The sequence below is a fragment of the Kwoniella mangroviensis genome, assembly GCF_000507465.2.
Source record: "Kwoniella mangroviensis CBS 8507 chromosome 1 map unlocalized Ctg01, whole genome shotgun sequence".
Taxonomy (NCBI): Eukaryota; Fungi; Basidiomycota; class Tremellomycetes; order Tremellales; family Cryptococcaceae; genus Kwoniella; species Kwoniella mangrovensis.
In genome coordinates, this window is record NW_027062533.1 from 8,712,597 (window position 1) to 8,736,720 (window position 24,124).

The window sequence follows — 24,124 nt, forward strand, 5'->3', positions numbered from 1 at the left end:
CGGGGAACTAAAAAGTCAGCAATGTTCAACATGAGTTATCACTCACGTAAATCCTTGACCGGTGGGTTCATTTGGGTCATACCGACAACGTTTGCGATAGCTCCCTCGGCAGCGATAAGACTATGAGGTGTCAGCATATAACCTTGCTTTTTGGCAAAATGAATGACTCACCTTCCTAGAGCATCCGGATATTCTTCACCCAACTGTTCGAATATCACTACACCTAATTTACTCAACAAACCATCTTCGCCTGAACTCTTGATAATGGGTGCAAGTCGAGAAGTCAGATCGGCAGCAAGCATACGAACTTTCGCCGACTTGTTGGTCAATCGCCAGAGGATCATGGATACAATTTGAGGTAAGTATGGCTTGACTCGATCACCAAGTGCGTTGACGACAATAGCGAAACCATCCAACATGATGGTATCTTCCAGTGTTTGTTCCTGGAAAGCGAAAATGATACCGTCGATGAGAAGTACTTCTAGTCGTTCATCTACATCCGCTGCACCGATACTAGCAATAACCTTCGTAATGGTCTCCATGACCATTTTTCGATATGGCTCGGACTCGTCTTTCAAGTCATTACATATCCTACCGACGATCTCTGAAACACCAGCCTTCTGCGCGAGCTCTACGGTAGTTTCGACCAGTTGCTTGTAGTTTCGTTTATCAAGAGCCATACGTCTGACCCAGAAAGCCTTGAAGAACTCCGGTAATACCTCTTCCTTGATGTAAGTTGGAGTGACACCTTCGGTAGAAGCACACTGCTTGATAACTTGCAATACGATACGTCTCATCTCTTCGTCGGATGTTTGGAATTCTCGGATCAAGATCGGCATACATTCTCTAACATAGTATCCAGCATACTCGGGATCCATCAAGGGAATGATATAACCGATAGCTTTGAGGAACGCCGCCAAAGTCTTTCCTCGATGTTGTCGGATACCCAACCATAAAGGTTTGAGCACGTTGTCGAAAGATTCGATACCGTATGGAGCAGCTGATTCGGCAAGAGCGGCAAGGGACAGAGCGGTCATCGTTCTGACCTTTTGTTGTTCATCTTGAAGACCATCGGCAACGGTATCGACAAGATTTCGAAGATGAGGTAATACAGCACAACCCATCATGATGGCGATTTGCTGAATAATTCGAATACCGGTATGTCTAGCTTGCCAAGACTTTTTGGATCGACAGACAGCTCGAAGGAAAGGAAGAAGAGCGGGAATACCGAGAGCGGAAGCAACGACGGAGAAAGCTCGAGCAGTAGTGTTTCGTACGTACTCGTCGACATGATCGATATCAGGTCGCATTGTGGAGATCATGTGAGCGAGACCGGCAGCTTTGGCAAGGTTCGAAATGATTTCTCGACCTTCCACTCGCGCATAATAGTCTTCATCGATAAGTAGAGGTTCAATAACGACCAGAATCTTGTGAACATAGGGTCGGACCAAATCATCTAGCTTGTACAGTACTCGATCAATGACCTTGACCAAGAGATGTCGTTCCTGATCTTCGAGTGTACGTTCCATGAGCAATGGAAGAATCTTGTCGAACAATGGACCAGCACCGAATTCTCTTGCTCTATCGGTTATCTGACGAAGAGCTGTCTTTCTAACAGGTGGTGTACCATTCTTGATTTTGAGGAGTAATCGCATGATCTTCCTCTCCTTCAATTCTTCCAGTGTATAAGAGTTATCATCATCTTCACCACCGCCTTCTCCCAATACCTTTGCAAAGTATTGAGTATCTTCCGGTTTCAAGAATTGCAAGGTTCCGATACCTTCAATCTCCGTTTGTTCTTGCGAACCTTGCATACCACCAGCTGCAGAACGAGCTCTGGCAGCATCGGAATCATCTTGCATCATGAATCCATGTTCCGCTGTGGCTGGAACCATCTTTCTGACCGATGGAGCAGGTCGATAATCATCTGGTACCGGTACAATCTCATAACCTTCTTCTCCACCTGGAAGTAACCCATCTAACTCTTCGTCCGTCATACGTCTATATCGCTTATCTTCCACCATCATCATACCGCCGACAGAGGGAGTGGATGTGATAGCGGAGGTGGTAGCAGATGCTGCGGGTGTTTGATCCCATCTAGATTTCTTGACCTCTGGTACAGCTTCCGAAGGTGTTTGATCCCATCGAGATTTACGTTTCGGTGCTGCTGCTGGTTCCGCTCCAGGTTCCTCCTTGACCTCTTCCACATCCCATCTTCTTCTCTTCTTTGGTGGTGTGGTATCCCTTGGAGGTGTATCACCTCCAGCAATTGCTCTGGGAGGCGTCTCATCTCCAGCCAAGGCTCTAGGTGGTGTTTTGTCATCTAAAACCATCTTCTCATCTTCGTTCTTATCCTTCTCCAATTGCTCCTTATGACGTCTGACCCTTTCCTCTTCCCTCTGCAAATTTATCCTCCTCATCCTATCCTCATAGCTCTCGTCTTCACCCTCTCCCTGTCCATCAGCCCTGTTGAATCGTCGAAGATGATAATCGCTTTGTCGAGCGGCGACTTGCTTTGACCTTGCGTTGTCCTCGAAGACGTCCGGTGTGTCATCTTGGTCGGCAAGCTCTGCGTGCTCGTCAAGGATCTCTTGAGGAGCTGTATACGACTGAAGAGCGGGCCTGTATGACTCGTCAGACATGATGAGTGATGGTGGGGAGTATTGAGAAGGATGAGTGTTGTCGGAGTAGTATGAGGGACGATGTGTTGAGTTGAAGGTGCAGGGTAGAGTCGCGAAGGGATGACAGGATGAGATGATTGGTCATCACGTGGCATCTCTGCGCCGAGTGGCAACAATGCACTTCTTGAGATTGACTGATTGTGTGATAGTAGCTCGTATCCGTGTATACTTGGGGATGCATGGTGCATGTGCAGGTCAAGCCACATGCATGGCCATAGAGATTCTTAGTCTACCTCACCCTATTGATACATATCATAGTGACTGCCCACCGTAATGGTCATATGTCGTGATGAGAGTTGATCCCTCCCTTCCGCCGCCACACAACCCGTAACAACATCACTGTAGCCTTGCGGATACATGGCGGTCGCAGCAGCATGAACTTGTTCGGTGGGATTGAAAGGATAAACTTGCCAGGTAGACTGATTGTAACGTCCTTTACAGCGTGGTGTGGGTGATTACTGTTATTCACGGTGGACATTTCACAACTGCCGATCTGAGCTCGCTTTTTATTCATACCTTCAATCGAATCTTACTACACATTACATTGCCATCTTGTCTGCTTCCGAATCCTTGGCCACAATCTGAGGCGACCTCAGTAAGAAAACCCCTTAATCAGAGCAGCGGGGAATGCAATGTAAATCGTAGCAAATCAAGAATTATACCCTACCAAATACTGTATCACCATTTGATGCGGTGATTTCCTGTACCCATGGGATGGATGTGTGTTCAATCTCACCGTATAGTAGGCACATTGACCAAGGTTTCCTGTGTAGCATGGCAACAATCAATACACCAGCTGATAACTCTCTCCCTTTACGAGACTTTCTCCGATTAAACTGTAACAGCTACGATCTCACTTGTAGTGAATCCACTTACGAATACTGGGTGTGAGAAGATTGTACATCCACGTTGAGGAGGTCCGCACAATATTGTTTGATCATTAACACCTTTTTGATGACGGTCTTGTATCTAAGCTTAACATCTCATACTGCAATTCTCTTGCACCCATGATTCCGCCATGTGTACTGTGTCGAATGATCGATAACTGTTCTGAGCCATTATGGCTACCGGCCTTCACATGCAAATCTCGGGTTCACAGCTGTTCTAAAGTTGAGTATCCCACAAAACCGAAAAAAAAAACAATCAAGCTGCTGGGATCCATCTCAAGATTTCGTCCCTATTCAAGCCTCTTGTCTCATTGTATAGAGCAAACATCAAGTGGTACTCCTTTTAGCAACGAGAATGACGGCTCATCGTCCATTACAGCCATCTACAACTTGGGTCATATCATTGTGTGAGGTATTTCCGGTCAGATAGTCATCTCATCGCCTTCTCTATTGGCATGGCAATGTAACGTGGGCGATTGACAGTATAATCACAAATCTGCAGGGTGTTGAGGTCAGACGGTCACAGTGGTCATAGCACAGAACAGGGACGAGTGGATGCCGAGTGCTCTCATAGCCTTGTATGCATGCAGAGTCAATGTCATATGCTTGTCTCAGCCATTTGCAGAGCTATGTACGTCCATACATCTGGGTGACTACATGCGTGCAACTGGGGTTGTTTCAATTAAATCACTTATGACTTGTACATGCATACAGAGAGAGTTCCTCGTCGCTACGATCGGACTTAGGCTATCGCCGATCTACACCTTCACTTGCACCAGGTGAGCTGGTCGGGGAAGGGGAGAGTGCCACACTTGACTGGATTGTCTCTATGCTGTTAGCGTGAGTGAGTCTCAGTTGTCAGTTGTTGCTGTTGCTGCCAGTCTGTACAATTTAACCTTTTGCGCAAATATCGATTGTCTCTTCTCCTTCTCCAGCCTTCAAGCATCCTCGTGAGTCATCTCAGTCTTCCTCAACGTACAAGATCACCTCGCTCACTTCCTCATCACCTGACACCAACAGCAAAAATGTCCGCAGCCAACAAGATCTTGCGAACAGCCAACGCTCCCCAAACTCCTCCTTCGGAGATTGAGCAACAAATCGCTCAAGCTTTCGTTGACCTCGAGCAAAACGTCCCAGAGCTCAAGTCCGAATTGAGACAACTCGCTTTCTCCGAGGCTAGAGAGGTTGATGTCAAAGGTGGAAAGAAGGCCGTCGTAATCTTTGTCCCTGTTCCCATGGCTAAGGCTTTCCACAAAGTCCAACAAAGGTAAGTCAGAAATTCTCGAAGCAAGAATCAGAAAAGAAAGATGGAAAAGGGATATAAGATCGAGATAGCTCTCAGTCCAGTTAAAAGACATTCGGGGTAGACGGAGGGACTTTTCAGGCCCACCTCCCCTGGTGTTTTTTTGGCGGATGAGAGCTATTAGGGAGTAGAGCAGAAGGTCTAGGATGTATCTTGGAAGGATCATATGGGCAAATGCTGATCAAATTTTCTATGATATCTCCTTCATCTTTCTGACCCCTCCATTGTCCCCACACTTATCTTGACCCAAATGATCTTTCGTCCTCGTCAATCTCCCTCGGTTTATCTCCATCGATCCACAGACTTACCCGAGAGCTCGAGAAGAAACTCTCCGACAAATACATCGTCTTCCTCTCCCAACGACGAGTCCTCCCTAAACCTGCCCGAAACTCCTCCGCCGCCAAGAAACAAAAGAGACCTAGATCTCGAACCCTCACCGCCGTCCACGAGAAGATCCTCGAAGAACTCGTGTGGCCCAGTGAGATCGTTGGTAAGAGAACCAGAGTTGCCCAAGATGGTGGTAAATTAATCCGAGTGTGAGTGTCGATACATCCTTGAACCTGTCTCCTGCATCTCAGGCTAATAATATTATTCCCATTCCTTCAGCTTCCTCGACTCAAAAGACCAAAACAACCTCGAATACAAACTCGACACCTTCTCCTCAGTCTACCGAACTCTTGCTGGTAAAGATGTCCACTTCGAGTAAGTGTCCGATCGTCCATACTTTGTTACAAAACTATCGCTGATATCTATATCTCTAGGTTCCCTGTACAAGCCGCCGAGTAGATACCCTGACGACCGTTGGCATTTGGAGGTCATGCATATTATATAACGCTTGTCGTGTGTAGCAAAGGAAGGAATATTATCCTTTGAGACCGTCGTGTTTGGTACTGGACATCCTCCTTTGATGAATTGCTACTGACGCGTTTGACTTTGGGGATGAAATTCATTGCACTAATCCCAGCCTGAGAGATTATACATATGGGTTGATCCTATGCTCTTATGACAGCAATCTTTCACATTCCTCCCATCTCACGTTCTTGATACTAAAGCCAGAATTAGAATCAAAATGGCTGACAAGAAAAAAGATAATAAGAAGAAGTTCACCTTCGGGCCGTTCGAGCAAGCTCTCTTAGTACTTGTCGTACTGGGGTTTGGTACGTGTACTGATGCAGTGATTAAGCTAACAACTTCTAGCATCTCATCCTTCGATACCGTACTCCCCATTCAGCATCAACATCGACGGTTCCGTCAATAGTCTTCCCTTCCTCTCGCCACCATTGATGATGCTCGTCATGATAGCTTATATAGGATATCACATTCTTACACGACAAGAAGCTGCTCAAGATAGAGCAAAGGCACTTGCGAAAGCCAAATCTTCTTCTTCTTCATCTTCCTCGTCCAGATCAAGTTCTTCATCTTCCTCTCAGAAACCTCTTTCTTCATCCGATATCAGAGCAGGTGGTATGCCATCTTCTTCGTCATCTTCCAAGAGAGTAGGTAATCCTGCACCAAAGCAGATATCAGGTTTGTCAAGTAAAGAAGACCCGTCGAGTCTTGGATTTAGGAAGAATTACTTTTTGACTATGCAGGGTCCAGGAAGACCCGCACTGGTACCTTTCCAAGATGGTCTTAGACCTAAGAAAGGTGATCCAGCTGCAACACTCTGGTGGGATAATGTACCTGATGGTAAGTCCAGTATGAAGAGATGTAAGACTGACTTGGATAGATGCTGCTGATCTTATGGCACCTCCGCTGGACAAGGATAAGTTGAAGGCAACGATGAAGAACCCTTGGGCAACGGAGATGATAGAGAAGGATATCCAGTTGCTGAAAATTGCAAAGGCTCAAAAGGAGGAAGAGGAGTGGGTTTAACAGTAGATTTACCTACATCACGCTAATATATCCTGACAGACGATATTCGAAAGTGGCCAATCTACTGCAGACTATCCTCGGTTTCTTGCTTTGTGCCGTCGATATGCGTTTGGGGACCCGTAAGTACTCTTCTCCCTTATTTCATACGGCTAACAAGAGATCAAAGTGGCCATCGTATTCTTCCTATGGCGTCACTTTACCAAACTTCACGACGAATCCATGTCTGACGAAAAAGACGCGTTGGACAAAGAGAAGAAAGAGATCTCGGAGAAGTTACGAGAAGCCAAAAAGGCAGGAATGTCTTCACAGGAATATGCAGGTTTACAAATGGCTTTGGAGAGATTAGGATAAGCAGGGTACAAGACAAGTGATAGAATAAGATCAATAAATAATGCATGTGGTACAGCGTAGTCATAGTATGGAATGTGTCGTTACCTCTTATAACGCTCTGCGGTCATCACCCGTATTCCAAGAGGCTACTCTAGTGGCAGTTGTATACACCGGCATGGGAGGGAACATTTGACGCTGTCAGAAGAATCGTCAGCAGACTGACTGCCGTCCTTTGCGAACAGGAAGACATACTGGTGGTGCAGGTCCAGGTCCAAAAGCAGTTGAGAAAGTAGGTAAGTTAGACCTTGGCATGGCAAGTGGCAGGGAAGGTTTCTCAACCAACAATCCACTATTGGGTCTTTCATGGACTTCTTCGAGATAGAGGAAATCCGCTAAACCTTTACCGAAAGTCAATCGACGGATGATGGCAAGTACTACGGTGATTGCTGTGAGTCCAACTGCAAGGGATCCCATACAGGTGAAGAAAGCCCAAGTGGTGAACACGATCCGGAAAATCTGGTTTGCGAATGATACTGCCCATCCACCGATGATGCTGATAAAGCGGAGAAATCAGCTAACCTGCCTTGTCAAATCGAAAGTTCATGACTTACAGTACTGATAATCCCACAAATATATTGAATCGTTTTCTCTGTTCTTGACGTATCCAAGTCCAACCCTATTCTGTCAGCTGATTACTATCAGGAGACACTCACAAAGTTTAACCACGGGAGTAAAGCCTGAATTGATGTCAGCATTGTTCCCATCAAAAAGTTCAGGAGATAACTTACTACTATCAACAGGCTATATATGGCTTTGAAGGCCTTACAGTTGCTCATGAAGTAGCTAGCTGGACCTCGAGAAATCTTGATTATCAGCTCTGTTCCGCAGGATGTGATACTCACCTGATCCAAAAATAGAGCAAAGAAAGCGACCAATACAAAGGCATCAAGCTGCAGCAAAATGCTCAAAGCGAGAACTAACTTGTATATCTTGTTGATCTTTGACGAAGCTCCGATGCGTTGGAAAGTCTGATTGCATGATACAGTATCCATCGGCTGATGAGTAGCTCAGTGGGAAATTGTACTTTACTCACCTGCCAGCCAAAATGATCTCTGATCTTCCAGCAAAGCAAACCGCTCGCGATCAGAGTCACGACAGTTGATCCTAGAACAGCACTCTGGAATCCGACCCTTTTCTCCCAGTATGACGGTAAGACGTTTATCCCATCACAATGGGTCGAAGTGGTTGATTCGAAAGTGCTCCAGAACTTGAAGGATAATCTAAGACCGTTGGTGGTCCAGGCCATCGAGATGATCAATGAGAGGAGTAAAGCAAGTCTACAATGCATGTAAGCCATATTCAGGCGTTCTAGACTCACAGATGAGGTATCGATACGTTCAGCAGCTGATATGATCATTCAGTAATATCCTTTTGGTATAACAAGAGGACTCACTCCTACAATGGCGAGACCAAGGATCCAGATGAAGAATGCCGCAAGAACAGTCTCCTCTCGAACGAGATTATCGAGGCTGTTTGAATGTCAGCTGAAATTGACAGGTATAGTGTCATACCCACGAGTTGATTGCCCAGCCATAGTGGAGAGCACATTGCTGATAGAGAAAGTAACCATTAGCACTTCACGATTTCTCTTTTGGTCATGAGAGTGACAACTCACTTGGGTCACAACGACGCTAGGTCCATTTGAGCCTGACAGGTGGGCGATGTTGACTCCTACCACTGTACCAGAATCTTGTGCGGCACTTAACTGGATATCTCGCTTCCAAGCACTGATATATTCATTCTTTGAGACCCTCAAAACTTTTGGTTTCGCTTCTTCCTCTACCTCATCTTCGGAATCACTCGAGTTAGAACTGTGGTCCGAGTCGTCATCGCTCTCTTCTTCTTCTTCGTCCTCCTCCTCCTCCTCCTCGATGAGAGCCTTACTAGAAGTGGTAGGGTTGGCGGAAGTCAGCGTATATGTCACTGCGGCAACTGACGACGAAGCAGTGGCCGTACTTGTCGAAGCGATTAATGAGGACATGATGGAAGCGGATCTGGTTGCTGTACTAGACCGAGTCGTAGCGGTCGCCAAAGTCGCACTTTCCATAAGACTACCTTGTTCATTCAACAGCACCTCGGTGGTGATAGCTTCTGCAGCAATTACCGTTAGAGTCGGTACGACCAATACTCTAGTAGTTATTGTTTGACCTTGAGTAGTCATCGTCATCGTCGATGTATCCGTAGTCTGCTGGAATTGCTGAACGAACGTCGGTTCAATCTCATCTTCATGTCTATGTAAACCTTTTCCAACAGCTTTACATTTTTTACCATCATCATTACACATAATACCATCTTCCTTCTGCTTCGAGATCGTCTCGTTACTTGTGAGGACGAGGGCTGGTGCGGTCTTCCAATCTCCGAATTTTCCATTGTCCGGATTGTAGAAGACGACTGCAGATAGATTGGCAGTTTGTGTTATATGCCGAAGGAAATGGGATGCTTCGGCATTACTCTCCACTGAGAGGATGGAAAGGATGAAGAGAATAGCGGAGGTGATGATGTGAAGAAGAAGGAAAATGAGGAGATCACGATGTTTCAACCGTTCTCGCTATACTCAATCAGCATCGCTCACGTATGATAGGGACTTACGACCAGCGACCAGGCTGAATATAGTCGACCAGCGAGCTGCATTACGATGATAGACAAGAACGAATGATGGAAAGCCGACCAGCGGAGAACTTATGAAAAAGCGTTTGATAGCGGCCTACGCCAAGAAGGTCGAGGAAGAGAAGATAGAAGAAACAGATATCAGTGTTCAGCTGGGTACGAAATGTAAGTATGCTTGACATCAGCCGGTCAATCTCGCCATTCTGCATAGCTTTCTGTCGTCTTAGAAACTTCCTTGTACGGACTGGCCAGTACCTTGACGACAATTGGTCGCGTGAGAAATATAAGCCGTAGCTTCACACCCCTTGGAAACCAGCCTTAGCTTTCGGTCCGTGCTACTCCGTTGACAATGTTCATGAAGGTTTTCCATAAAGGCTATGCATGTAGTCGTTCATCATAAGACATCTTTGAGACTGGTGGTAGCGGATCCTCTTTCTAGAGCTTGAGGTTGATTAGGTCCTGGTTTCCATCCAATCTAATTATGGCATCAAAACTGTCTTAGCATTTGTAGCCATGCTTGATATCACGCTAGAGCGACTTACGAGGAAGATTATCTGGAATGTAGCGGGGACAGAACCATCTTCGTTACCGTAGAGCTCTACATCGAGCATTAGCTTCTCATATTCGGCAAGGCGTATTGACTTTCGACTTACCTTTGTAAATAGCATCAGCGGCTAATAGAACATCCCTTGATACGTGTGCGCGTCTGCCGAGGATAGCATTACTTTCTCCCATATCCCGTAGATCTGACATTAATTCCCAGATAGATGGATAGTTGATCGTCATATCTTCCACATCGATTGTTGTGAGCGTAAAGCCAGCTCGATTGAGAAGCGACGGAGCATCGGTGGGATCTATGAGGGAACTTATTAACGTGCATACTAGGGTTTGAGAGAATGAATGGTGCACTCACTAATCATTGGTGACACACGATTCGCTATACCTCCTCTACGCTCCTGCTCCGCCAGCTGTAGGGACGTTCTATACGGGACTGCTTAGCAGTCATGCCCAGTAAACATATCAATGACAACATACCGTAGCTCAAACAAGGTATCTCCTCCCAACACAGCTCCAACGAAGACTCCATCTGGTTTGAGCAGATGTCGTATTTGGGTAAGAGCGCCTATGTCTTTTGATCAGCACCGAATACACACATTCAGAGAGATAATGCATTTACTTACCGACGATATCTCCAACCCAGTGCAGTCCGCCTCCGCTGACCACTGCTTCAACCTGTTCCCTCATCTTCTCGATCTCTGGATGTTCTAACAGCTTGGAGGCAGATGCTTGTATACGGGTTGGTGGCGCTGAGATCAGTACAGCTCATCAGCTTGGTAGTAAAGGATACAAAGATCGATCAGAGCTCACATGCGAAAAGCGAATCATCATCTCGATGAAGGGCTTCCTCTGTTTGGTCACATGTCAGCGGTAGCTCGAATCCGTTCCAAAGTCTTCCACTGACTACTTGATTCGACGATCCACCACTTCCTGCGTTCAGTTTGCCTATCCTGTTGATCCGATGACGATGGCACCTCATCCGCTATAACTTCTTGCAGTATCTGTGTCAGCTGTCCAGAGTGACCAGCAAGCTCCAGTATCGACGATGGCGGTATTCGCAGATCCTATATCAGGATCGGAATCAGCTTATGCTATGATCGATTGATACCAACAAACTCACCTCGATCCTCTCAGCTAGACGTTCTGCGATTTCCTCCCGTATATAGTCCACAACTTTCACGGGGTCCTCATCTATCTCAGCAGATTTACTCTGCGAAGAGTTACCTGCCTCTCTAAGCCTCGCGATAGCTCGATCCTTCTGACTATCTTTGGATGGCTCATCGAAAACTTCGTAAGGTGTGGTAGGTGGAGGTGTATGGGGAGAAAGAGTTGCATATGATCGAGGAATGAAAGCAAGCGGAGGAATACTCGTTATAGACCTTGCTGTTGGTCTGACAGCTCTCAGTAGGGACGTGCGTAACATGATTGATAGGATTATGAACAGTGATGACAACGTTATAAATGAAGGAATTTTTCAATCTAGAACGATTGACGATCGTGAACCTCCTCCACTCTGCGCGCATAAACGTAATGGATCTATCTCTATCTCATCCCTCACTCCTCATTGGTGCTACTTTCGCATCAGATCGGTCCATGCAAGCTGAACGGAACCCGAGAAGTACTGTCATGATCTGAGTGAATGACGACTATATTGCAACGACAGGAAAATGGTATACGCTAAATGCCAGATGCATCCATCCAAAGTAAAAGTACAGAAGTGACCATCTACTCCTTGACTTCTTCTTCTCGCTCGACTTCGGTGATACCTTGTCTCTTCTCGGCGAGTCGTTGAGCTCTTCTCTCCCGCATGGCCTTGTTCTTGACTCGTCGGGCTTCTTGTTGTTCGGCAAGGTGTTTGGTTCGGATGACTTCAGCTTTGGCTTTGTGGATGTGTTCCATCAAAACTCGCTTGTTCTTGAATCGGTTACCTTTGGCTTCGAGGTAAAGAGTGTGGTAACTGTTCACATTGATCAGACACATCCAAAAACGGCCACTCTAGTGCATTCATCAATGACTTACAGGTGCTTGTCGATCTTTCCACCTTCTCTGTACTTCTTCAAAAGTCTTCTCAAAACTCTCATTCTTCTAAGCCATTGAACCTTGGTGGGCATACGGGCTTCAGCGGTACCCTTTCTCTTACCGAAACCGGTGTGTCGACCAGCTCGCTTGGCGGCAGCGTGTTCCCTAGTTCGGGCTCGAGAGTGGATGACGGTGGGTTTGATGATGCTATAAGGGTGAAATCAACAATACTGTTCCTTTCAAGTAAAACATGCACATCAACTCACATGTGACCATCTTTGAGGAGCTTTCGAACACCAGATCGAGAGTTGGCTTGTCCAATCTCAGCGGCCTCTTGGGGATCGAGCCAGACTACGTTGGGTGAAGAATTTGGTCAGTATAACCCTTCTTACTGATTGCCAGATCCCTCAAATCATATCATCCTCCATCGCGTCCCTCACTTCTCCATTGTTCTATACGCATGCTCGACCAGTGACTACTGCTTGCAAGACATTGTCCTTCTTGACATTCCTATACATCTAAGCTTCTAACATCCCCTTAACTCCTCGATCTTCGCTATCTCCACCAATATCGCTCCGATCGACTCCATTCAAAAACCGTATACTCACTCTTTCTCTTACCGACACCAGCGACGGAGGCGGCGAGTCGTTTTTGTTGCTTGAGATTGACCATGTTCGCGGATGTTGGATGATCTTGAAGTCTAAGAGGAAGAGTAGGCTGAATAGTATGATGTGAACAAAATGTATGAGGGTGAAACGGGGTATGGTGGTACTGTGCTGTGAGAGGGCGAGCGAGGCGAACCATTTCGATTGGTACGAGTAAACCACGTGGCAGGAAGCGCAAAGCGAGGGATCACCGGTGTTATTCAGTGTGGCGGGCGTCGTCACTTCTGCAGTATTGGTGGCGGCCTACCGTCCATCGGTGATAAAGACAGTATTATCCCCGACCGGTGCGGCATCTGGAAATCCGTTATCCATCGTTCTGCATACAGACAAACAAACAAACAAACAAACAAACGCTCCATGAACGAATGATTGTGTAAGTCCTCTAGGCCTCACTGGTCCATCCTTCAGAAGACATCATCGATCATTTTGGTAACATACAGCGACAGGGAAGATCATAGATCGCATCCCTAGCCGCTTGAAACTTCTTGCCATGGGATCTGTCCTTTCATCGGTCGTGACACATTTCACTCAAAAAGGATATCATATACTAAAGATGTATCAGGTCGCTCTGAGACTTGGCATTTCCCGCGGTGTATTAAAAGCTGGAGAGGCTTATATAGATGAGAAGTTCACAATGAAATTCATCCACCCCAGATAGAACCCATTCACCACCTCCCCTCACCACCACCACCCATCTTAAACCTCCCAAAACTTCCATTGCACTCGCAAGTACCCGCAATCACACCTCACGTAACCCCCCAAGAACTTCCAGATCCCACATCCTACCTCATCACCAGAAGGTCACACAACTTCTCCTCGCCTCACACCATGTACACCAGTGGCATTCAGTTCTTACTTCTCTCTGTCCTGTCACCTGCATTGCACACTCACGGTCAGGCAATCAAACTGACTCGTCATCATACTGACTCGAGTCATCTCATCAGGCGTATTATGAATGATGCACCAGCAATCAAGCACGACATCACATCTCCGAACGGCACAGAACATACTGACTACAAAAGAGCTGACTCCTCGATTTCGATGAATATTGATTCCAGCGGAGGTATAGCCTATACTATCGATGTTCTTATTGGAGAAAACAAAAATTCAGTGCCCGTCTTAGTGAGTCTCATCATCCCCCAGATGTACATGACTGACATTCTTGTGACATAGGTTGATACCGGGTAAGTAACTCTTGAGGTGAAACATCCTTCTTTGCTGATAAGCTCCGTCTCCTAGGAGCGCCGATCTCTGGGTCTCAGCTAACCCGTGTGGCAACTGTACTAAAGCCAATATGGTTGATACGAAAGTTCAGACTTCCGACGGCTGCACCCTTGAAAGCAAAAAATATGGTCAGTGAGCTTGTATCGACCATTCCGTCTACAGTCGCTGATAGTTTGTTGATACAGGCAGTGGAGCAGTACATGGCTGTCTCGTCAAAACTGATGTCGCTATCGGTCAATACTCATTATCTGACTACCCTCTACTCGCCGCCAGAGATGTTGAAGGTTTTGATGGATCTTACATGAGGTGGGTACAGACTAAACCCTCTCTCATCCGGTATCATCCATTTACTGATCTGCATACATCCGACAGTGGTATTTTAGGTCTCGCCATGAGGGTCAGTCCCATGTGTTACAGGGCACTGGTATTAGTAGAGGATTGACATCCGCTGTAGCAGAACTCGATCGACAACCAAGCGACTCCCATCGATTTGATGCTATCAGCAGGGATGATTACCAGCCCTGAAATAGGCTTTTATCTGACTCGTGAAGGTGATGGCAGTGAGTCTCGGCTCCCCATCCTCATCCGATTACGCACTAAGCACTGAATTTGGTAATTCAGGTGAAGTCGTATTTGGCAATGCTCATTATAGGTGATTTTTCCGTTGTTCAAATCTGTATCTCTCCGCACCATTGAGTGTCCGTGATCTGATAGCCAAGGATGATATTTTGAAGTCCTGATGCCGATCAGAACAAGAAAGCGGCTCTCCCCAAGAAAGGTCAAGATGGTCTGTACCGTGTCAACCTGGATGCATTCATTTCTCGAAATCAACCTATCACCTCTCAAGCCACGGAAATGCAAAACATTGAGGTGATCATTGATACTGGGTAAGCCATATGCATTCTTGCGGCGAACGAAGATGCGGCTGATGTACCACCCTAGTACTACCAACATTTTGGTGTCTGAATCAGTAAGTCTAACGAATCAATGAAGATCCGATATCCGATGACTAATTATAATCATAGATGATGGATCCTATCTACTCTGTTCTCGGAGGGTCTGACAAGGGATCAGATGGTTTACGATCCGTGCCCTGCAAAGGTCCAGATAATCCTGACAAAGCCCTTGCACTCCAATTTGGCGGAAGATCATTCAATATCAAGTGGGAAGATCTCATGTGAGTCGATCTGATCCACTAATTATCAAGGTTTCAATCACTTATGACTCTCTTAGAGCTATGCCTACATCATCAGATCCAGATTACTGTTATTTGAGGATCCAGGAAACCCGTAAGTCTCAAGAGGTATATCAGTATTTTTCGGTACAGATCAGAGTGAGCTTAACGTTCATGCTATAGCTGCTGAGAATTTTATCCTTATCGGCTCGGCTTTCCTCCACAATGTCTACCATACGATCAATGCCGCCACAGGAGAAGTGACATTATACGGCTTGAGGAAATAGCGATGTTCTGTGAAGGCTTGACCCCAAAGCAATACGTCAGATTTGGGGAGAGTGGCAATGTACTCTGAAGGGAGATGATGCAGCATGCAAAATGTACTGATCTGTACAGTATCAAGCGTACGGTAGAGCCCTTTCTGAGTGAGGTCATCCTTATCAAGCTTATCGGCATACATCATCTCGCGCAATCACTGTTACATCATCCCACCAGTGCCTCCTTTGAAGTGCTTATCCTGTAGTATCGTCTGCCGTCCGAGACGAGTGAGCAGGATGCCTCAGGCTTATCTCACTCCTTTGTACTCCTTATCGTGCAATATGGCGTGCGGACTTTGAGTATTTAATTTGCAACTCGAAAGGCCCAGGCTTTCAACTTTCACAAACGTTCGCTATCTATTGCATGCTACTCATGGAAGTGATTCACTTCGCTTTCATTTGCTATCTGCTCAAGGTGACTATCCTTGCTTTTCCCTCTTTTCAGCCTTCAGCATTGTTCATCTGTGTACATCACAGGAACCTTGTAGCTATTCCTTCGTTCAGTCCTCAGCTGTTCTCGTATACAGTGCTCTGCGGTGGTTTCCCTTTATAGACGGGAAGATTAATCGGTAGCCTTCTGCTCACACATTTCGCCCAATCCTTGTTGAAAGAACTTCTATCCGTTGGTGTGACCCCACTTTTCTATAGAGAACAAGTTGCTCATTGTATACCAGTATCTTCTCAACCCTATCCTAGCTCCAACTTTCTCACTATTCCGAAAGCATCCACTTAGATATGCCAGTCGACGTTGAAGCCTATATGGCAGGAGCAATTCCCGCTCTTTCTCGCGGTGGATCATGGCTGCCTGGCCAAGGACCGGGTAATGGTACCTCCCTACCACCTCTTCATTCTCAATCGGCCTATGGATCATCGCCTATCTCATCCTACCCTCAAACTCCACCTACCGCGCTGGGAGGTATGAGTGGCTCTCCCGTTATCGGCGGTCCACTTCAATTTCCTAAATCTCCTTGGGCTCGACCTCCAGCTAGCCCTGCATCGGTCCATTCAGCAAGATCAAGAACGATGAGTCAGGTTGACTTAGCTGGTTCAGCTAGTACTCATGGTCTCAAGCGGGAATCCGTTCTTGGACCAGTCAAACATAATGGATGGTTGAAGACTGGATCAGAAGCTTCGGATTCAGTAGGAGGATCGATTTATCAAGAGTCTATCGGGCCAAGCGCATCTGCTAGAGCTATCACTCCAAGTCACTTACCACCTGTTCATCTTCATCGGGCATCACCCAACGCTGGAGATCACTGGGAACGTCAGTCAGGGTCTCCCAAACCATCCTCCAGAGAACCTGACTACATCCACAAAAATCAGTCACATCCCCCGACTGAGGTATCTGTTCCTATCACATCACCATATCGGAAGATAAGTGAACAGAATATCCTTCAACCTTCGCCTTATCGAAGAGTGACTGAACTTTTGCCACCTTCACCAAGCGAGCGCTCTTCGTCTTCCCGTCCTTCTTTGGCAAGAAGACATACCCATAATCCACTACATGCTCCTAAACCGAAGAAACATCAGGAAGAAGACCTCTATCGATCGGCACAGCTGAACAACCGACTCGCACGACTCAGTCTGGCAGGAAGGACCTGTCATACTCCTGATCCTCATTCTACACCTAACTCTCCAACCGTCCCCAGAGAGGCATCTCATTCATCAAGGAGTAGACGACACTCATCTTCCGATACTTCCAGCTCCTCCTCACTTCCGAGTGAATCTGCTCACCACAAGTCACATAAGCATGCTGAGCGCCCCAGACACCTTTCAACCCCACATGGTATTCCATTGGTCCCATCACCATCGAGGGCTTCCCCTGACCGAAGACCCTCGGCAGTTTCAGCTCTAGATTTCACCTCGAACATCTCACGCCACCTTCCCTCATCACCTCAACTATCCCCTCAAGCCGTCTCTAACTTGGGAGGATCATACAAAAGTCCGACTACTTCCCCCAGATCTCGAATTTCCAGTGTGACAGGTTTATCCGCCAGAAAGCCTGTTGGATATATCTCACCAATGGATAACGAGGGGTATAATCCTTACGAAGCTCATCCCGCTGCTCCTGTCCCAGATCGTACAGACCGTCTTGTGAATTCTGCTGGACTGAACGTATCCGAAACATCGCGGTCACCCCAAACACCTCTGTTTCCCACTAAGAAGGAATATATTCCACCGGGATTCGCAAAACCCACAAGAGAGGTGCCTTGGAATAGGGAAGGTCCAGCTATGAAAACTCACGGTATAGCATGGCTGAGGGAGGGCGATCCTCATGCATTGCCCACTGCTCCCAAAGGTCCTAGATGGGATGTCGCGAGACCTCCTAGAGTCGATCAGACTCAGAATGCAAGTTGGTGGGAAAGTAGTGGCGGGAGAGTCAATTCATACAATGTTGGATAGGTTGTAAAGTACAGAACAGTACAACTAAGCAGATATCTTGAGAAACATTATCTGGACTTGGCAGATACAACATGATAATATTTTGGGCAGATTACATGGATTGTATTGATTAGTACATGTATATACGTATACAAATGGCCTATTGAGAATTGGTGGCGTTTTTCAATCCAAACAACTCGACTTCTCCTGTTTCCACATTTACCGAATGATACACCTATTGACTTTCGTGTCAATTGTACTGTTCGATATGCTCATTTCTTGGACCGAGATAAACTTACATTGTGTAGGAAAGAATCACCGAACAACCAAATATTGCTTACATCTAAAAACATCAATGTCATAAGCATCCATGTCTTAGGTATCCTACTCAGGCTACAACATACTTACCACCTGAATAGCTCGTGATCAATGCGCCACATGTCCCATCATCATTCTGGTAGACCAAATCTTGGTATGGAATCTCGAATCCTTGACCACCGAAAGTCACCCATACGCCCGAATTCGAGCTTGGGGCTTGGCATGGTGGAGATTCGGTAGAATTTGCAGAGTTCAGGCCGTATGCTGTTTCGTATACCTGTTCCAGGACCTGTGTAGGAAACGAAGAATTATCTCAGCTCGTCACTCTCGAGTTCCTTTGGGGTGAGAAGAAATTCTGGTACGCACATTCTGCGGCACAGCTATACCCGAAGATCTGTATATACAGATCAGCCTCACGAGATTGACAATGATCGTAATCAAGGAATATGCTGACCCAGTATCTAAATAGCAATCAGTACCTTGAGAGATGGTTTCGGATCCCACTACGAACGAATCCATCCTGACGATGTAATTTTCATTCTGTCCCCCTTGTCTTGAAAGATAGACTACTTTGGAGCCATCTGCATATTCACTACCGCAATATGAACTTAGTGTTCAAACCTTAGAGTGTAGAAGGATACATGACGAAAGATTGGTCTTACCTTGTGGCGGGATCTCCGAAAGTGATTTCACCTTTTCGTTCACCATCCGCTTAGCGTTGTACCTTGCTTGTGCAAAGAAGCTCAATAATGACACTCACTTTCTTGATTGTCGCTTGCTCGTGGTAGGTAAAAGCCGACGATTGGCTGCTGGATCGATCCTTGTTTATATAGCGCTGAGACGACTGTAGGAATGTCATTTTGGTTTAATCCCTGTGACTTCTCAATCAGCATGTCCCTTCGGCCAAATAGTGATATGAGGGTACTCACAGCACTCGCAAGACCAATCAAACCACTATTCATCATCGTGAGCTGCCTTCGACCCAGATGCACCGAAGACATACCTGTAGTAGCCACCAAGTTGTTCCGTACCTCCTCCAGCTTCGATCACAGCCAGAACTGGATAACTTTGAAGGGTGTCCTCTCCGAGAGCGATCGAAGTGTTCACATGACATCCTTTGACCCATCCCATCGCTGTATACGATACAGATTTTGATCACTAAGCCAAAATCCTATTGACATGTGGCAGAGAACGAACTTACCATACGTAATGGTGATCAGATTATCACCCTGACAATCTGACGGAAGAGCAGTATTGATAGTGGTCATACCATTCAATTTACATTCCCGGCATGAATCGTGAGCTGCCCAAAATTGACTGGATCCAGTATCGATCTGCAACCATCGAACAGAAGACTATCAGACACGAGACCACCGGATTGACGAGAAGATCAGGACAAAGACACTTACGTGAACAGGAAGTTCCACACCATCCACTGTGACGTCGATAGTGTAGATGGTACCCATCTGAGAAGGATCTTCCACTTCTAACGTCGTAATTGGATTATTGGCACTTACCGTTCCACTAGGACTGGTCGAGGCTGAAGAAGTGTCCGATGAAGTAGACTCAGTGTTATTCACTGTGCTAGCTGAGCTTTCGATAGCGTTCGCAGTGGCAGTAGCAGTCGCAGAGCCTGACCAAGAACTCGTCCATGTGGATGTAGTCGACCATGAACTTTGATACTGCGAAGCCACATCAGAGCTTGACGAAGGTCGGTCAACCTGTGATCCGTAGTATTCTGACGTACTCGTTGGAAAGGCATATGGATCATTGGAACTGGTAGATTGCTGATTTGAAAATGTAGGTTCGCCTTGCTTTTTCTCCAAATGATGAGACGCCGTGTGAGGAGTCATCTTGAGATTTATTGCTCTTTCTTCCAACCCGGCGAGATCTGGAGCTCCTTTTCTTCTGAGAATACTTAAGGCTCCGACTATAGGAGGATTGGATGATGAAGATTCGTGTTTGGTCATCTTGAGATGAACAGCTGCTTCTGCTGGTAAAATGATCGAAAGTAACGTTATTATCGAGGTCATATATGACAATTGCGCGACGCTTGTGAGTAAAACCATCTTGTGATTATAAATTATGATCTATTAAAATCTCTAAATAAGAGATGAGAGCAGGGTAGAATGAGCTGTACACGACGGAATTCCTGGCGAATTGAGATAATAGCACAGTGTTATAGGCGAGAATGTCAGGATTATGGTATGACTAAAAGCGCTGTTTCTCTTCCTTAGCTGTTGATAGTAATATAGGGAGATGCCATGAAGCTTAGGATAGAGGTACGAAGTGGGCGATCCCAATTCCGCAAGATGGTGATATCCCATATTCTGGGTCGATCAACAAATAGATTAATCATTTCATTTCTTTTCATTCTACCCCAAAGTTGAGTTTCAAGCTTAATCCTTTCATTTCAGGAGGAACATTAATTCATGTTAGCGTAGGGGAACAGAATGAAAGGATGACCTATCCTGATTTGAATTGAAAAGCCACGGTTGATTGACAGTGTATAGTGTATGTACGAATTGGAGTTACTCAGCATCCGTCCACTACTGTGATATATGCGACCATAGGTGAGAAGGTTCATTTGTAAATATCGGAACTCATGCATGACCGAAAGAACGAGATTAGCAAGTATCGAATTATAATTACATACGTATCTACTTTTCAAGATGAACCAGAACGTTCAAATTACATAGTCTGTTCTTAAAGCAGCTTATAGAGTGTGACTTCCTTTGTCCCCACATCGAAAGAGGTATATACCTATGAAGCCATCACCGATCAGTCCGTCCTTATGATGATTCATAACGAATGAACTATATGGATCACTCACAGTATGTAAGAAGGCATCTCCAATGACCCATGTATCCATGCCTTTCAAACTCCCAATCTTAGCCCAGCAATAACCATCCTGAGAGCCTACATCCGCTCCTATAAGATACTTGTAATCTAGATCGAATGCTTTGCCACCAAAAGTGAATGTCAAAGTGGGAGGATTCTCCGGTGCGCAAGGTAGTAGGTAGCCCTGATCAGAGGTCTTGGGTGAAGGGAGATGAGCGTATATCGCCAGCGCGTCCTGAACAGGTTATTTTGATAATTAGCAAAGTCCTTCTGGTGATAAGGAAAAGAGTCAGGATAGCATGAGATGGGATACTCACTTCTTCAGTAATATAAATGTATGAACTCCTATAGACAATCAGATTCAAGTTTATTAGTTTTTCCTTATCAGTCTTACATTGACCACTTACCCCGTATCTATGATGACGGTCTTTGAGCCAGAAACAGTTTCGTTTGCCACAGTCAGAGAATCCAGAATGACCTCGTACAGGTTCATCTCGTTAGGTACAGACTGTAGTGTGACTTTGTGGTTGGGATCTGCGTGTTCACTGAGGATTGGATTTCAATCAGCAAGATCATTTTGCCTTTTTGCTTGATAACTCACCTGGTCGTCACGTCTCCAAACGTAATTTCACCTAATGGTCAGTTACCAGTTATATTGTCAGCGACCCCAATCCATAGAACCGATTGATCGAATATACTCACTGTCTACATTCTCATCCTCTGACAGATAGAATCCGACGGTCTGCGCTTTGACCAACCCCAGGTCGTACATCGCCTTGACCAAAGTAGGATTTCCATCCCCGTTCGTCTCGCCAGCAAGACCAAGGATGCCACTGGAAAGTCATCATCAAGAAGGTGAGCATCAAGGCTGACACGCAATCTACTGTGTTGATGACTCACCTCAAGACGGACCCAGAAGATGCCAAAGCTGCATCTATAGCCGTCACACCCATAAGTTCCACATCTGGTACTTCGTATGGACCAATGGACACTGCGCCATGGGCATAACATCCTTCCGCAGAACCAATACCGTAAGTGATATTTTGGGATTCACATCCATCAGGTACGATCAATGGCGATATGGTCATAGCTGCTTCTTTACATGTTCGGCACGATGAAGTAGGTACCCAAAATGCTGAAGAACCAGTATCGACCTTTCACCGTCAACGTGTATGATCAGCTTTTACCATTTCATTCCATATCAAGAAGGGTGGGAAAGCCAACGTACAATCACAGGGACAGATATACCACCGACATTTACGTCAATCGTATAAGCCAGACCACCTGTATTGTCCAGATTGAGATCGGGTTCTTGGCCCAATGCTGGGCCTTCTGCTTTGGCTGTGTCCGTAGGAGTAGGTACAATGGCTGAAACTGTCCTAGTCCTCGTTCTGGTAACCTGGGAAATGATGACATTGGCAGCTTCCTCTGGATCATCCGTGTCTTTGACAGCAGCCACGCTAGTTGGCGTGGATCTAATGAGTGGGGAAGCCAGCTTTGTTATAACCCCCTCAAGGTCAACATCAAAATCTTGACGTCGCTTGTCATTCCTCCTTGCGTGAGTCTTGGAATGACCATGCATGGGTATATGGATAGCTCTTTCGGCCATGCGTCGACGTTCCAATGCACGCTGTTGCATTTGACGGAGAGGGCCAGAAGCGGATGAGGTGATGTGTTTGGAGAGTTTGAGGGACGTTGCTGCGTGGACTGGGGAAGTGGCGAAGAGAGCTAGAATGGATAGGATGGGAATGAAGAGGATGCAGTGTCGAGTGGATGGGACCATTGTGATATTCACAGTCCTTATACTGAGTAACTCATTCGAGGTGAGAGGATGAATTGACCGGTCAGGCTGAACTATGGATAGATCTAGGTACCTTGGATATGTGGCTGAAGGGAAGTTGATGTGGGACAAAGGTTGATAGAGGTTACGAACTGATTGAATGAAAAGAGAGACGACGGTCAGCTGTGGGTGGATCGAAGTTGCAGAAAGAGTTCAAAAAGGCTTGTTCAAAGATGAAGATGATGGTGAGATTTCTTGAAATTTCCTCAAGTGAGTTGTATGGAAAGAATCAGGATAGAGGACGTGGGTTGTATGAATCTGCAATGCACGAAAAACGAGAAGAAGATAATGAGTCGGTGAAAGATTGACGATCCAAAGTACGTGTTAGTAAATATTAATCAGTAGATATCGGATATCACTTCATTATCATCTATGATGTCGTGAGAAAGATTGCAATTTCATCTTTCCAAGTATTGCCTTTCAGTATAACCCCTCAGTCCAGTCCCTTTCAATCTATTCAACCTCAGCTCAATCTCATCATAAAATGGATGTGTAACTCAGCATATCGTTTTGTAATGACAACATCACACTCACTTACACTTAGCATTCTGATTGAACCCCTGAAAGTCCCATTGAGCACAGTACTTCCTTTCCATATCTCGTCTGAAATGGACCTCCCGGAAGCTTTACCCTGGGCTACAACAAAGGAAACCTCAGACTGTACATGATGACCAACCTTTAAGTAGTCGTAGTGGCTGGCAAATGCATTGATGAGTTTGACACTTTCAAGTGTACGAGATAGGCGCAGTGCAGACCAAACGAAGCATCCGCTAATTGTTGACAGGGCTTCCGTTGAAACTGGCCATTTGGTTGCATCTCGCTTTCCCCGCGGCACGGGCTTGTGCTGAGATGGAATTCATTCTGGATAGTAGCTCCAAGCTCTTGGGTCTATATCTTCGGGTCTGATCTCAGCACTTCGCTTCCCTGTCAAGCGATTTAACGCCGGGTGATTTGCAATGATGATGCGATGATGATGATGAATAACGATGGATGCTGTACAATAGTCCGAATTAATTTGATTGTTGCTCTTGATGGTGTGCTAC

The 24,124-nt window shown here is 46.0% G+C and overlaps 10 protein-coding genes across 10 annotated transcripts; 4 read left to right on the plus strand and 6 right to left on the minus strand.

The window, feature by feature from the left end:
- Positions 1-38: 38 nt before the first annotated feature.
- I203_103294 (uncharacterized protein) lies at positions 39-2,642 on the minus strand (the record flags this gene model as incomplete). Its single annotated transcript, XM_065517287.1, has 2 exons — positions 39-120; positions 172-2,642. The coding sequence occupies 2 exons, from the start codon at positions 2,640-2,642 to the stop codon at positions 39-41; spliced, it is 2,553 nt and encodes an 850-aa protein (XP_065374105.1).
- A 1,951-nt stretch (positions 2,643-4,593) lies between these two features.
- Positions 4,594-5,657, plus strand: I203_103295 (40S ribosomal protein eS7; the record flags this gene model as incomplete). Its single annotated transcript, XM_019149271.2, has 4 exons — positions 4,594-4,835; positions 5,174-5,407; positions 5,478-5,573; positions 5,633-5,657. The coding sequence occupies 4 exons, from the start codon at positions 4,594-4,596 to the stop codon at positions 5,655-5,657; spliced, it is 597 nt and encodes a 198-aa protein (XP_019001296.2).
- Positions 5,658-5,940: 283 nt separating this feature from the next.
- Positions 5,941-7,097, plus strand: I203_103296 (uncharacterized protein; the record flags this gene model as incomplete). Its single annotated transcript, XM_065517288.1, has 5 exons — positions 5,941-6,028; positions 6,183-6,518; positions 6,601-6,736; positions 6,786-6,865; positions 6,913-7,097. 5 exons carry the CDS (start codon positions 5,941-5,943, stop codon positions 7,095-7,097), a joined length of 825 nt encoding a protein of 274 aa, XP_065374106.1.
- An 87-nt stretch (positions 7,098-7,184) lies between these two features.
- On the minus strand, positions 7,185-9,767 carry I203_103297 (uncharacterized protein; the record flags this gene model as incomplete). The annotated part of the gene is made up of 11 exons (XM_065517289.1): positions 7,185-7,271; positions 7,329-7,629; positions 7,688-7,725; positions 7,790-7,813; positions 7,865-8,104; positions 8,170-8,413; positions 8,455-8,480; positions 8,530-8,605; positions 8,652-8,686; positions 8,752-9,593; positions 9,722-9,767. The coding sequence occupies 11 exons, from the start codon at positions 9,765-9,767 to the stop codon at positions 7,185-7,187; spliced, it is 1,959 nt and encodes a 652-aa protein (XP_065374107.1).
- A 370-nt stretch (positions 9,768-10,137) lies between these two features.
- Positions 10,138-11,724, minus strand: I203_103298 (uncharacterized protein; the record flags this gene model as incomplete). Its single annotated transcript, XM_019149274.1, has 9 exons — positions 10,138-10,218; positions 10,286-10,341; positions 10,397-10,597; positions 10,657-10,724; positions 10,779-10,866; positions 10,925-11,050; positions 11,112-11,150; positions 11,206-11,365; positions 11,422-11,724. The coding sequence occupies 9 exons, from the start codon at positions 11,722-11,724 to the stop codon at positions 10,138-10,140; spliced, it is 1,122 nt and encodes a 373-aa protein (XP_019001299.1).
- A 302-nt stretch (positions 11,725-12,026) lies between these two features.
- On the minus strand, positions 12,027-12,992 carry I203_103299 (60S ribosomal protein eL19; the record flags this gene model as incomplete). The annotated part of the gene is made up of 4 exons (XM_019149275.1): positions 12,027-12,258; positions 12,321-12,527; positions 12,587-12,671; positions 12,929-12,992. The coding sequence occupies 4 exons, from the start codon at positions 12,990-12,992 to the stop codon at positions 12,027-12,029; spliced, it is 588 nt and encodes a 195-aa protein (XP_019001300.1).
- Positions 12,993-14,026: 1,034 nt separating this feature from the next.
- Positions 14,027-15,670, plus strand: I203_103300 (uncharacterized protein; the record flags this gene model as incomplete). The annotated part of the gene is made up of 12 exons (XM_065517290.1): positions 14,027-14,107; positions 14,159-14,169; positions 14,225-14,337; positions 14,395-14,515; positions 14,582-14,606; positions 14,664-14,769; positions 14,831-14,861; positions 14,944-15,096; positions 15,152-15,179; positions 15,235-15,386; positions 15,443-15,498; positions 15,567-15,670. 12 exons carry the CDS (start codon positions 14,027-14,029, stop codon positions 15,668-15,670), a joined length of 981 nt encoding a protein of 326 aa, XP_065374108.1.
- A 765-nt stretch (positions 15,671-16,435) lies between these two features.
- I203_103301 (uncharacterized protein) lies at positions 16,436-18,103 on the plus strand (the record flags this gene model as incomplete). Its single annotated transcript, XM_019149277.1, has 1 exon — positions 16,436-18,103. The coding sequence occupies one exon, from the start codon at positions 16,436-16,438 to the stop codon at positions 18,101-18,103; it is 1,668 nt and encodes a 555-aa protein (XP_019001302.1).
- Positions 18,104-18,242: 139 nt separating this feature from the next.
- I203_103302 (uncharacterized protein) lies at positions 18,243-20,370 on the minus strand (the record flags this gene model as incomplete). Its single annotated transcript, XM_019149278.1, has 11 exons — positions 18,243-18,317; positions 18,382-18,425; positions 18,491-18,689; positions 18,767-18,794; positions 18,855-18,992; positions 19,063-19,093; positions 19,161-19,272; positions 19,330-19,354; positions 19,404-19,533; positions 19,602-19,734; positions 19,810-20,370. 11 exons carry the CDS (start codon positions 20,368-20,370, stop codon positions 18,243-18,245), a joined length of 1,476 nt encoding a protein of 491 aa, XP_019001303.1.
- A 736-nt stretch (positions 20,371-21,106) lies between these two features.
- I203_103303 (uncharacterized protein) lies at positions 21,107-23,024 on the minus strand (the record flags this gene model as incomplete). The annotated part of the gene is made up of 8 exons (XM_019149279.1): positions 21,107-21,163; positions 21,234-21,476; positions 21,559-21,586; positions 21,649-21,786; positions 21,843-21,873; positions 21,944-22,074; positions 22,142-22,395; positions 22,470-23,024. 8 exons carry the CDS (start codon positions 23,022-23,024, stop codon positions 21,107-21,109), a joined length of 1,437 nt encoding a protein of 478 aa, XP_019001304.1.
- Between the last annotated feature and the right edge of the window lie 1,100 nt (positions 23,025-24,124).